Below are 13,711 nucleotides of genomic sequence, written 5' to 3'. Positions count from 1 at the left end.
GTCTTTATGTTCATATTATGTTACAGACAGTCCAGTATAACTAAATTTATTACCAGTGTTGATCAAAGTACATCATTTAATACTTGAGTAAAAGTACAACTAGTTCTACTTGCTGTAGAAAATACTTTCATGCTTTTTACTTTGGAACCTTTGGAAAAATGTAGGAGAGTAGAAAGTATTATATTAATCCTTCAAATATAGAGGCATAAAAGTAATCAGTTCTCAACAAAAAAAAATCTCAAGTAAATTTACTTTGCTACTGTTACTGACCACCTCTACAGTACTGCATGTTTACACTTACAGTTTACACTGGTGTTTAGCAAAGAAGTGTTTTGTAATTTCAAAAGCATGTTTGCTTTATTGCACATTTTACCTGCAGAGCAGTGTCTGTGTTATTTATTTTGTTCCTTTTGTCTTTTTTTATCCTCATCTTTTATAGTAATATAATGTGCAAAAATGTTATATTGTGTTGTGTTCTAATGTTTACATTTTGCAAAACACAACTTTTTTTAAAGAGGTAGTCACATTGTTGTTAGTCTATTACTAATAGAGTACTGTTTGCAAAGCACAAAGTTAATTTATTACGTACATATTGTACTGAAAAAGCACTGTTCTTGTATTAAAATAAATATTTAGTACAGTAACTTGGTTCATGTTTAAATCAATAATGTCTCATATCTTTATGTACTAGTAATTCTATACAATAATAGGTCAAATGCAGCAAGTCAAAAGACCAACTGGACCTTCTTTGCCAGTTTGCACACATTTCTTTGAAGGATTGCAAAAATATCGTCTGAATATCGATATCGAGATATTGAAAAAAAATATCAAGATATTAATTTTTATCAATATCTCCCACCCCTACTTAAATTCTGGTAACGTTGCAAATTGTGAACCAGATATAAAACAAATGTAAAATAAAACAATTAAAATAATATTTAGATTAATCTGATGTTGACAATCATTATGAAAGTTTCTTGAACCCCCCATTACTGACCATACGCTAATTTTGTTTATCTAAATCTGCTAAAGTGTTTTTGAATCTTTCTAGCATGAATGTTGTTCAGCATCATGAATGAATGAAGAATAAACACCAACCTCTTTGTTCTTCAGTATCTTCAGTGTGTTTCATTCTGCAGGGTTCTGGATCACTCATGTTCTCACTGTCCTCTTTAATAAACTCAGTCTTTGCAGATTTCAGCTCTTCCTGATGCTCTGATGCTCATCTGAATATTCCAGGGAATATTCAGACGAGAATATTCCAGCATTTACTGGAGAACTGCTGTGGGAGGAGCTTCACTGATGATGTGATTGCAGTGGGAGGAGCTGATCTGCCAAAATCAAACAAATGTTTTATAATAATTGACACTTCTAAGCATTTATCTCTCTATTCATTGTAAAGTAACTGATGCTAATAAATAATTATTATTGCTAATCCTAACATTATTCTGCTTCTTTGTTAAAATACAGATAGATATCAAGAAATACAGAAAAAGAATATAAATAATGTAATTATTCCAAATATATACGTAACAGTAAGAAAAAGTAAACAGTTAAAATTATAAACACAGAAATAAATGCCTATATTGTAGTCATCAAATCCCCTCAGTCTGTTGACAGCAATGAAATGAGCTTTAAGTGTCAATTTACAGCAGATCTGAAGACATCAGCATAATAAATGAGGTGAAAACAGGAACTATTGACATGAAATAAAGAGTGTTTTCAGCAGTTTCTCTGTTAATATTGATGATTCTCAGACTATCAACACTCATTCAACAAGACATTCAGATCATCTCATTTTATTCTGAGTGTTTGCTGTTAGAAACACATTATTTTAATCAGGATATATGCTAAAAGCCTAAACTGCTCTATTGAAAGACAATACTGTCATTTCTCACATTATAGCATAGATAAAACATCGATAACACCAAAACTAGGTCTGCATGACTCTGGGGGAAAAAGCTAACATGGCAATATTTTGATTATTTGCAATATATTGAAAACAGTTTGAATGGTTGTGGTCAATTTTAACGATTTGAAATTGGGTGGTCAACCATTTCAAAACAATTTGAATAAGAATTATTATTTCTAGGATGATTTTGTAGTATCATATCCTCCATCACTAGAGATTGTCATAAAGTTTTTTGGGTTTTTTTTGCCCACAGTAGTCACATGAACTGTTTTAAATATGTCTTTAGTAGATTTCTGAGCGATTTTGAAAGTGTTAATTATCTTTCTGTTAATCAGATTTCATCACAAATATCTAAACGAAGGTCTTACGGGTGTAGAACGACATGAGGTTGAGTAATTAATGACAGAATTAATTACAGTACAAAACACTAAAGCAGCAATTAACGTTACATATGTGAAAAATGATGACAAAAAAATAAAGTTTATAATAATAATAAAGATAAATAAAGTTTCTTACCTTTTCCTCTGAGAACTCCCGGTGGACTGACGACCGTTACAGCTCAAAATGACGCGCATGCGCAGTACTCCAAAAGCCCGTGAGCGCGAGAAGGAGGTCTATGCGGAACAAAAAGGGGCGGTTCCCAACTTTGGGGTGTTGTCACACGGGAATAGGAGGTTTTCAACCTCTTTACCCGATTTGCTCAAATCGAGTTGGAGATTTCTGGAAAAACAGAGCCGTTAAAAATGATCATGCGATGCGATAAAATAGCTTCTGTTCCCTGCAAACGATACCATTAAAAATGTTAACGTTCCACTTAATGGCAGAAACAAAACAAAAGGTAAGCAAGAATCTGTATCACAGTATTTCACAATTGCTAAAACACATTTCTTGAAACCATCACTCATTTTCTCAAAACATTAAACACAAATCCAATCTTCAAACTAATTTCACAAAACTTCTGACTCTTATGGCAAAGTCAAACAAAGCTTTCAGATCATACACACATTAAACAATATATAAACACTACAGATCATTCATTAGACACTACATTAAAAAATGGAAAACACAACATCCAGAACATGAGGTTACAGAAAAAAAGTATATTGTGTAACACAGTAAACACATTTTGCCATTACATAAAATGTATAGAAATCACAAGTAATGTAAATATATAGTATACTGTATGTACTGCAAGTACAGTATTATATTCAATACAGTATTTCACAATTGCTAAAACACTAAACCCCATTCTCTGAACCCAATGCTCAGTGGCCTAAACCCATTTGTCGAATCAGTCACTTTGTAGGCAAAACCTTAAACAAGTTCAGGTAGTTAAGACACTGTTTGCAAATCTCATCCACTCTTTTTGCAAAACTCTAAACACATTCTTACTCACTAAAACACATTTTGCACTGTGTTGCAAAATGGTAAATACATGTGGCAAAAGTTAAACACAACTACAACACAGTTGTCATCCTTTAAACACAATGACTCAAAATTATTCACACTTATTTCTAATGAAGTGATCAAATCAACTGTATAAAATACAGGTCAGTTCAGAGTGCACAGGTGACAAAGGTGCTGAATGATGATACCAACAATAGATGGAAACAATCTGAAAAGTAGAGGAGGAAGAGTATGTGTAAGAGGATGATGAGGAGAAAGAGCAAGGGGTGTGGAGACAAGGCTGTCAAGGCTGGATCCGGCACATGTTTTTCTCTTTGCCTGGCAAGAGACGACATTGCCTGTGATGTGGAAAATGTCCTCAACAATATTCAATAATATTCAACAATATTATTGATCTGACAGTACTGACATTATAGGATGAGAACTGAACGAAGCTAGCCTAGATGATGACATCACTGTTTTCTGCAGAACTGCTTTATAGAGGAAAATAATTACAGTAATTTACATAATAATTGATGGTCTTTACAATGTAAGTGAATCAACACTAAACTGACTTCAGCTGAACAATGACACTATTTTCTTTTAGACCTGTACAGCCAAAATTAACCCTCTTTGCATTACTGATCATCATGTACCTGTTATCACTGTAAAGCTGCTTTGACTATATTATACTACACTATACTATACTATACTATACTATACTAGTATCTGTGTAGTATAAATTGCAATTGAAATAAAGGTGACTTGACTTGATTTAGGCCGGACCCAACATGAAGACGTGATGCTGAAGCAGAATGAATCTCTCACTGACTCTGAACTTTGTTTTTTTTTGTTTTTTTTGTGTACTGTATCATGCTTTTCATTTAGAGTTTTCTTTGACCTTTTAGTCATTTGCATTTAGACTGCTGTATGTTTGCAGTATGTAAGTACTGTATATACAGACATTCAATACTATATAATATTGAATATAATACTGTACTTGCAGTACATACAGTATACTTTAAATTCACATTACTTGTGATTTCTATACATTTTATGTAATGGAAAAATGTGTTTACTGTGTTACAACATACTTTTTTTCTGTAACCTCATGTTCTGGATGTTGTGTTTTCCATTTTTTAATGTAGTGTCTAATGAATGATCTGTATGTGTTTATATTTTGCTTAATGTGTGTATGATCTGAAAGCTTTGTTTGATTTTGCCATAAGAGTCAGAGGTTTTGTGAAATTAGTTTGAAGATTGGATTTGTGTTTAATGTTTTGAGAAAATGAGTGATGGTTTCAAGAAATGTGTTTTAGCAATTGTGAAATACTGTATTATATAGTATTGAATGTCTGTATATATATTGCAAACATACAGCAGTCTAAATGCAAATGACTAAAAGGTCAAAGAAAACTCTAAATGAAAAGCATGATACAGTACACACACACACAAAAACAAAGTTCAGAGTCAGTGAGAGATTCATTCTGCTTCAGCATCACGTCTTCATGTTGGGTCCGGCCTAAATCAAGTCAAGTCACCTTTATTTCAATTGCAATTTATACTACACAGATACTAGTCTAGTCTAGTCTAGTATAGTATAGTATAGTATAGTATAGTATAGTATAGTATAGTATAGTATAGTATAGTATAGTACAGTACAGTATAGTATAGTATAGTACAGTATAGTATAGTATAGTATAGTGTAGTATAATATAGTCAAAGCATCTTTACAGTGATAACAGGTACATGATGATCAGTAATGCAAAGAGGGTTCATTTTGGCTGTACAGGTCTAAAAGAAAATAGTGTCATTGTTCAGCTGAAGTCAGTTTAGTGTTGATCCACTTACATTGTAAAGACCATCAATTATTATGTAAATTACTGTAATTATTTTCCTCTATAAAGCAGTTCTGCAGAAAACAGTGATGTCATCATCTAGGCTAGCTTAGTTCAGTTCTCATCCTATAATGTCAGTACTGTCAGATCAATAATATTGTTGAATATTATTGAATATTGTTGAGGACATTTTCCACATCACAGGCAATGTCATCTCTTGCCAGGCAAAGAGAAAAACCTGTGCCGGATCCAGCCTTGACAGCCTTGTCTCCACACCCCTTGCTCTTTCTCCTCATCATCCTCTTACACATACTCTTCCTCCTCTACTTTTCAGATTGTTTCCATCTATTGTTGGTATCATCATTCAGCACCTTTGTCACCTGTGCACTCTGAACTGACCTGTATTTTATACAGTTGATTTGATCACTTAATTAGACATAAGTGTGAATAATTTTGAGTCATTGTGTTTAAAGGATGACAACTGTGTTGTAGTTGTGTTTAACTTTTGCCACATGTATTTACCATTTTGCAACACAGTGCAAAATGTGTTTTAGTGAGTAAGAATGTGTTTAGAGTTTTGCAAAAAGAGTGGATGAGATTTGCAAACAGTGTCTTAACTACCTGAACTTGTTTAAGGTTTTGCCTACAAAGTGACTGATTCGACAAATGGGTTTAGGCCACTGAGCATTGGGTTCAGAGAATGGGGTTTAGTGTTTTAGCAATTGTGAAATACTGTAAAAAAGTAGTTGTGATCATAAGAAAACAAGAAAAAAATAAAAAATAAAATAATGAATGGCCTTTCAGGCTTCCGTACTTTAAAAAAAAAAACGCCTATCCCGGCTTCCGTACTTTTTTGGTTGAATCGTTATAAACACCTCTCTCACTTAGAAAACACCCCAAAATTGGGAGATGCCCCTCTTTTGTTCCGCAGAGACCTACACTTGGGTGAGCGCTGCTAGGGGTTTCAAATTCAAATTGCGTCACAGTTATTAACATTGTACATCTAGCGATTTTATTTCATTTATTTATTTTATATTTGATGTGCATTTAAATGCTATATTACACTGAAATTAAATCACAAATAAATAAAGCAATTAATTAAACAACAGGCTAGATAAAATACACATTTGTGAGGTAAATTTGACTTTTTCTGCCATGATCACTCTATATTTTTTGGGAAGATCATATGAACAAAAGTGGTCAATGTGGAAAATATGGGGAAACTTATGGTTTTTTTTTTCTGTTTAAGATTCCTCTAACATTTAATGTATTTTTAATCTTATTTTTTATTCCAACCACATTTTCATTGTTGACTGTAAGATTGGAAATGCATTTTCTTTTGTGATAATGAACAATCTGCTCTCTGTACTTAACCTGTCTCTGATGCACCCAAGCCTCATGATGTGATACATCATATTCCACTGTCATATATGCGACGCTAAAGGCTACTTATTCTAAACCATTGTGATAATAAATACGCATATTCAAGGGAAATACCAGTCATCTCTCATAGTGAGAAGAAGCATGTGTGTCCTGTGAAGCAAACGGCACAGATTAGAGGTGTAAGAGACACAACAGTCCTCAATCAGCATAATGACGATTCCCTCGATCTGATTCAGAGCATTAGCATACTGTGATGATGATGAAGGCCATTTATTTAATTCACATGAATACTTTTAAAGTGATAACGGGCAGAGTTAAACCCATATTGCATGTCAATAGTTCCTGTTTTCACCTCATTGATTATGCTGAAGACTTCAGATCTGCTGTAAATTGACACTTCAGGGATTAGTTTGCTTAATAATTCAAAAAGATACTCAGCCCCATATCAGCCACATTCTTTCTTTCTTTCTTTCTTTCTTTCTTTTGTGATGTAGGCAGAAGTACGGATTGAGTGTCTGCTATATATATATATATATACACACACAGAATGGTCGATCATTTCTTTAGACTCTTATTCCTCGTCTGGGATCATTTAGAGCACTTTGAAGCTGCACTAAAACTAACATTTGGACCTTCAACCTCTTGAACCTCAGTGAAGTCCACTATATGGAGAAAAGCCTGGAATGTTTTCACCTGAAGAAAGAAAGACATCTTGGATGACATGGGGTGAGTAAATTATCAGGAAATTTTAATTCACAAGTGAACTAAGCTCATTTAATCGTTGCTGATAAACAGATTGAGAGTATTTATTGGGTACAAATATGTACATATATTTCTATGTTTATGCTTTCAACTGTTTTTCTGGCCATTATTAATATTTGGAAGAATTTACATGGCATTATTGTCTGTATTTGTAGATATGTTCATATATTGTAATGAAGAAGCAGAATAATGATAGGCTTAGAAATTTAGAAACTTAGAAACATCAGTAACTTTACAATAGACATACAGATAGAAATGCTTAGATGTGTCAGTAAGTATAAAATCAAATTCAGTAACTAATATATTTTTTTGATTTTGGAAGATCAGCTCCTCCCACATCACTCACATCATCAGTGAAGCTCCTCCCTCATCACTCACATCATCAGTAAAGCTCCTCCCACAGCAGTTCTCCAATAAATACTGGGATATTCCCATCAGATGAGCATCAGATCATCAGGAAGAGCTGAAATCTGCAAAGACTGAGTTTATTAAAGAGGACAGTGAGAACATGAGTGATCCAGAACCCTGCAGAATGAAACACACTGAAGATACTGAAGAACAAAGAGGTTGGTGCTTATTCTTCATTCATTCATGATGCTGAACAACATTCATGCTAGAAAGATTCAAGATTTAGATGAATAGACATGTTATTTTTATCAATAAACTGTAGACACCAAACTCAAGTAAATGAACTTTCCAGAATATCTGACAGGGCTGTAAGCATAACTAAAGCAAAACCTGATAAAAACCCTGAAAAAGTTGTATTTCTCATGAATTATTGAAGTTATTCATAGTTATATAGATTATTCTTCTAGAGGGTTGATGAATGTGATCAAAACTGTATAGTTTGTGTGAAACTAAGACAATGGATTGAGATTATTTTCTTCTCCTCCCATCATGCTGTAGAAAGAGCCCAGATGATGTCACTTCCTCTGAAATGCTGTTTTTAAAAGGAGGAATTTATATCATAAGTAACATGGTTGAGTGAAACATGTAGGACACAGATAATGCAAATTAAAATTGTCAATTTAATTTAATTATATATGACAGTATTGTATATTATGATGATAATATCGCTTTAGATAATTGTGTCATTCATCAGATTTAAGAGCTCTCACTACAGAAACAAGGGGTTTGTTTCTATAATGCTTTAAAAATGATAACTGGAAGGTCAATGTAAAGTTCATGGAAAGTTTCAGGGACGTATAATTAATTTATAAACGGGCATCAGAGTGATCATATTATTTGATAGCAGTTGTGTACTTTCTTAGATCAGGGTTCACTTTTATGTCCTTTCATTTCATATGTCTCTCTTTGAAATATGATGATTGATTTTTTTCTTTCATTTCAGACCTGATGGAAGTGAAGGAGGAGAGTGAAGAACTGAGTGAAGTGGAGGAGGAACATCATGACAAACCTGAAGAAAAACCTTTGAGTCGCTCAAAGACTAAAAACACACTTTTAAAGAAAAGAAGAACCAAGAAATCTACAACCTGCTCTCAGTGTGGAAAGAGTTTCACAACCAAACATAGTCTTGATGTTCACATGAGGATCCACACTGGAGAGAAGCCGTTCACATGTGATCAATGTGGAAAGAGTTTCTCAACCAAATATAGTCTTGAGACTCACATGAGAGTTCATACTGGAGAGAAGCCGTTCACATGTGATCAGTGTGGAAAGAGTTTCACATACAAACATCATCTTGAGCGTCACATGAGGATCCACACTGGAGAGAGACCGTTCACATGTGATCAGTGTGGGAAAACATTTTGTATGGCATCAGCCCTTAAGTCACACTTGACAGTTCATACGAAGGAGAAGCCACATTCATGTTCTGTGTGTGGAAAGAGTTTTTCATGGCTGCAAAATTTACATAAACATCAGAAAATACACACTGGTGTGAGAGAGTTCATGTGCTTTGAGTGTGAGAAGACTTTTATTACAGGGAGTGATTTAAAAATGCACCAGAGGATTCATACTGGAGAAAAACCTTACAAGTGTTCACACTGTGACAAGAGATTCAGTTGGTCAACAAATCTGAAAGCACATGAGAGGATCCACAGCAGAGAGAAGCCGCACATGTGTGATCAGTGTGGAAAGAGTTTCTCTTTTAAAAGTCACCTGAAGATACACATGAAGATCCATGCAGTGGAGAAACCACATGACCACAGAGATCATGATAAGTAATTCATCTTTATAAGCAACAAAATCTCTTCTGTGGAGGTTAGTCACAGTCAAACCACCCTGTAGCTCAAGACTGGTGGCCAACTGAAGCTAAGTAGTGTTGAGTCTGGTCACAACCGGGTGTGCCTCATACGTCCTGAAAAGTGAAGCTGCGGGCTCTTTGATTGCCCCCTGGTGATCATCAAATCATTTTTACACTTTATTTTACACACTTTGTGTTTAAATCTTCCACTTTTTCCACAAAAACTTTGCTCTCTAGAAACCCAGTCAGTTTGGGTTAAAATTCTTTAAAAGATCTAGTATTAGCATTATAAACACTGAATTAATACAAAATATGAAATTAAATTAAGGACATGCATCAGAAAAATTGGGAATGTTTGACAATAAATATATGAATATAACAGCTTGAATTTGCAGTGTTGTCTAATGTCCATTAAAGCATTCCACAACTGGTAAAATAAAACATATATAAGACAATACAACATTTACTGTGGGAGCCGTACAATTTACTGGTGACTTAATTTAAAAAACTGTTCTACTGTGCTTCTGATTTGGCAGTGAAATTCGACGATTTTGGGAGCGTAAGATGTGAAGGATTCAATGCTCCAGTTAGTATTTTCACCCCATAATGGCCACCATGCTACCGGAGCGCCATCTAGTGGCTGTTACCCAAAAAATATCAAAGTGTCGCCTCCTGGGATCTAAGCTCTTTCGTTCAACTTGTGACACTGTCACATAAGACGCATGTTTTATCTGCTCAATATATATATCATGATGGTTTTATGTATATTTGAGTTTTAATTGGGTTACATGTTGTCTTAGCCATTTTATTCCTCTTAACTATTTAATGTGTGTATGTCTTTAAATGAGTCTGGGTCTGCCTGTCATGTGACTGATCACATGACAGGAATAAGGAAGTAAGCCAGTATAAAGGAGGCAGCATGCCAAACAATCAGTCCCTTCATTTATAAACGTGATCACATATCAGCTGGACTGTGGAGTTGCACTTTATGGAACTACAGCTGATCACATATCAGCTGGACTGTGGAGTTGCACTTTATGGACTTGCCTTTCCAGCAATTCATATCACCTTCTCTTGGATTAACACTTCCGTGGACTTTGTATATACACCGGTGGACACTTTCACATTGGGACTTTATCAGCACTCTACTAGGACTCTTAAGGACTGTTTTAGGGTATGGTGAAAATGGACTCCCTGCTTTTAAACGGCCTAAGTTTTTCTAGTTTTATTGTGTTGTTTTAAGTTCCTTGTGAATATTGTAAATACACTTTATTTATTCATTTGTTGTCTGTCTCATCTTTTTAAACACTCTAAAAGCTCACACAGTATAATCTGACCCCAATTTCAATCAATGTAAAATCGACCGATAGGGCCGATCGTTACAAACTTCCAAAGTTCAAGTTTTGGTGAATGCAATGGAAGGAAGCGCCGTTGCATCGTCCATCTTTTTTTTACAGTCTATGGTCACAACACAGCAATTTCCACACGTCTTATCACGTGGTGAAGGTACACTCAGATATGAATAAATAAATAATAATACACTTGCAACTTACTTAGTATTTAAAATGCAAAATAATAGTTAAAAATAGTTACAAATTTAAAAAGTTGTAATTTCTGTACAGTAGGCTAGCCTATAAACAGCTCATAAAAATGAAAATATTAAATTCAATAATAAATGTTACAAACTAAATGTTTTTTTTAATTTTAGTTAGGCCTGGTATAGTGTAATAGCCTAAAAACACAATAAAAATCCTGATAATAAATTTAAATCAAAATAATTATTAATGTAATGATAACAATTAAAAAACATTAAAAGCTGTATTGTCCCTATTTTTATTAGGATAGTAGATACCAATAAGATTTCGGTGATATTTTTAACAGTCAATAGGAAATGTCCCCGGTTTCCATTTCAATTTGGTCAACTTAGACGCTTTAATAACAAATGGTTTATCAGGAGTGTTTATACTGGGCTGTGTAGGTTTTGAGGCGATACGTGAACTAAAACTATATTAGAAGGAAATAGGCTACTGCTGGAAGAGGTGTTAGTGGGGACAGCAGGGGGCGCTGCTCACCCTGTGCCCTGTGTGGGTCCTAACGCTTCAGTATGACGTGGACACTACACTGATGCTTCAGATGAGACGTTTTACAAATAAAGATATGTAAGTTATGCAAGGGGAAAAACACATCTCAAGCTGAGTAAACAACACAGTTATCTGTACGTCCAGGGCAAATTGTAAAATGTAATGTTAAAATGTAATCTGAAATATAAATGATTCACAGGTTTGTATGATGTCCGCTGGAAATTAAACTTGTTTGTTTTTATCAGAACTACCAGAAATCATCTGGAGGAGAGGACAGAGAGATCCAGTGATCCAGAACCTGCGGATGAAACATCACGATCCTGAAGAACAAAGAGGTTTGTCTTTATTCTTCATTCATTCATCATGCTAAACAACATGCTGATGCTCACCAGATTTACTTAGTTTCATCACCACAATAGTGATTTATAACACAAATCATCTTCATGACATTAAAATAAATCATAATCGAGACACAGCAGTTGTCGACCAGATTTGATGGATTGAAATGACTATTGAACTCATCATGATCTTGACTTTGAGCTTCACTTTTCATTTCACAGTTGTCACTCATTTGAAATCTCACATGATTTATTGTTTCTTTTAGACCTGATGGACGTGAACAAGAAAGGAACAACAGAAGCCAAAACGTCTACAAAGCAAAATCCCCAGAGATAAATCAGCTCTGCTCAGATTACATATGGTCCATTTCTATATAGTGTTAAAGTAACACTGAAGCAGAGTGAAAGTTAATGAGATAATTAAGTGATTAAGCTACGATTGAGCATTAGTGATGAACACCTGCTGTTAACAAGCAGAATCACTGAAGAGAAACACAATAACTACAAAGAACTTACAGCCACAGCCTTAGATGAAATAAAATACATCTAAGACTTATACATTGTGATTTGCAGTGTCACCTTTTGAAGAAGAATATGAAACGTTACTGCATATCTCCATAGAGATCCATTCAAGAGCGTCATTGTGTCGTACATTTGCATCACTTAATCACGCCCTTTACTGGTGACAAAACATAAGATCTCTCATCATGAAGCTTTTATTCAGGATTACAGTGAATGACTAAAACATTGTTACTCACAAGTGTGTTGAGACATTGGCTGTTGTCCTCACTGCCTGCTCTGACAAAAATAAAGTTCATCCACACTCTCTTATGTGTTAGGATCACAAAGAAGGCCTGTTTACCCACATTTTTTAGCAAAATCCTTTGTCTGCATCTGTCTCTCTCTCTAGTATTTTCCAGTGGTGAGCAGTGACTTTTTTTAACCGGGTATGTTGCCACTGGTTGTTTTGCAACTCCGTCGGTTGAAGAGACCGCACTAATGCAATATTTATCCCCTGGAACACGATTTGTACTGGGATACCCCACAGAACACGATTAAGCAAATTTTAGACTAGTTTTGAGAAGCAATTGGGTGGATTTTGTGGTTAAAAACCTGGCAATCCTGTTTGTATCGTTCTTTTGCGCATGCAGGTCAGTGATCTGTGATCTGTTCACACTGGAAATCAGATATTGGCCACATTTAAAACAACAATGTGAACAGCTATACAAACAAATCAGATCTAAGCAAAAATCGGAATTGAGCATTAAGGCTAGCATGTGAATGTAGCCGAAATCAGGGACAACAAATGAGAAACACCATTGCCTTAACCTTACAGACATAGAAAAGTGGAACAAAGAACGACAGACAGTTTGAGCAGGAACATTTGTGCAAGGCAGGAGACACTGTGTGTATAAAATAAATAAAAACAATAATAACAAACCATTTAAAGATCACGAAAAAAGATAAAATAGTAAAAAATAACTGACCAGCACACAGTTATTTAATTAATTAGTTAATTTGGTCTAAAGGGTCTTTGGTTAAAGGTGACTAAAATGTTACTTCCTCATTATGTTGCAAGTACTGGTTTTGTGAAGCTTAAAAAAAAATTATAACAATCAACAGTCAGAGAGGAGTCATAAGGGCAGAGACATGAATAGTCTCAAAAAGCAGAACGAATTACATATTGACAAACACACAGCATGGAAAAGACAGGCAAAATGTGAAAATAGGCAGAGCTGTCAGCTTAAAGTGTAACAGACTGTTGGAGAAACTGTAATATGTGGATGTTTTGGAGAGTGTATATG

The 13,711-nt window shown here is 34.6% G+C and overlaps 2 protein-coding genes and 1 long non-coding RNA gene across 4 annotated transcripts in view; 2 read left to right on the top strand and 1 right to left on the bottom strand.

The window, feature by feature from the left end:
* LOC125280668 (gastrula zinc finger protein XlCGF57.1-like) overlaps nucleotides 1–2,708 on the bottom strand; it is a 36,844-nt gene extending 34,136 nt beyond the window's left edge. For both annotated transcript variants that reach the window (XM_048211387.1, XM_048211378.1), the window contains exons 1-2: nucleotides 2,429–2,708; nucleotides 1,099–1,331 (exon numbers count right to left, since the gene is read on the bottom strand). In XM_048211387.1, coding sequence (XP_048067344.1) covers nucleotides 1,099–1,156 — 58 coding nt within the window. In that variant the 5' untranslated portion in view covers nucleotides 1,157–1,331; nucleotides 2,429–2,708. The remainder of the gene's footprint in view (nucleotides 1–1,098; nucleotides 1,332–2,428) is intronic.
* A 4,915-nt stretch (nucleotides 2,709–7,623) lies between these two features.
* On the top strand, nucleotides 7,624–9,629 carry LOC125280796 (gastrula zinc finger protein XlCGF52.1-like). Its single transcript, XM_048211543.1, has 2 exons — nucleotides 7,624–7,847; nucleotides 8,633–9,629. The coding sequence occupies exons 1-2, from the start codon at nucleotides 7,790–7,792 to the stop codon at nucleotides 9,466–9,468; spliced, it is 894 nt and encodes a 297-aa protein (XP_048067500.1). The 5' UTR covers nucleotides 7,624–7,789; the 3' UTR covers nucleotides 9,469–9,629.
* A 436-nt stretch (nucleotides 9,630–10,065) lies between these two features.
* Nucleotides 10,066–12,732, top strand: LOC125250378. Its single transcript, XR_007180784.1, has 3 exons — nucleotides 10,066–10,661; nucleotides 11,814–11,903; nucleotides 12,173–12,732. It is a non-coding gene; the product is annotated as an uncharacterized LOC125250378 (long non-coding RNA).
* The last annotated feature ends 979 nt before the right edge of the window (nucleotides 12,733–13,711 follow it).

This window comes from Megalobrama amblycephala, linkage group LG1, assembly GCF_018812025.1.
Source record: "Megalobrama amblycephala isolate DHTTF-2021 linkage group LG1, ASM1881202v1, whole genome shotgun sequence".
Classification (NCBI taxonomy): Eukaryota; Metazoa; Chordata; class Actinopteri; order Cypriniformes; family Xenocyprididae; genus Megalobrama; species Megalobrama amblycephala.
The sequence above is the reverse complement of the archived record's forward strand: the minus strand, read 5'-3'. Positions and strand labels throughout refer to the sequence as shown.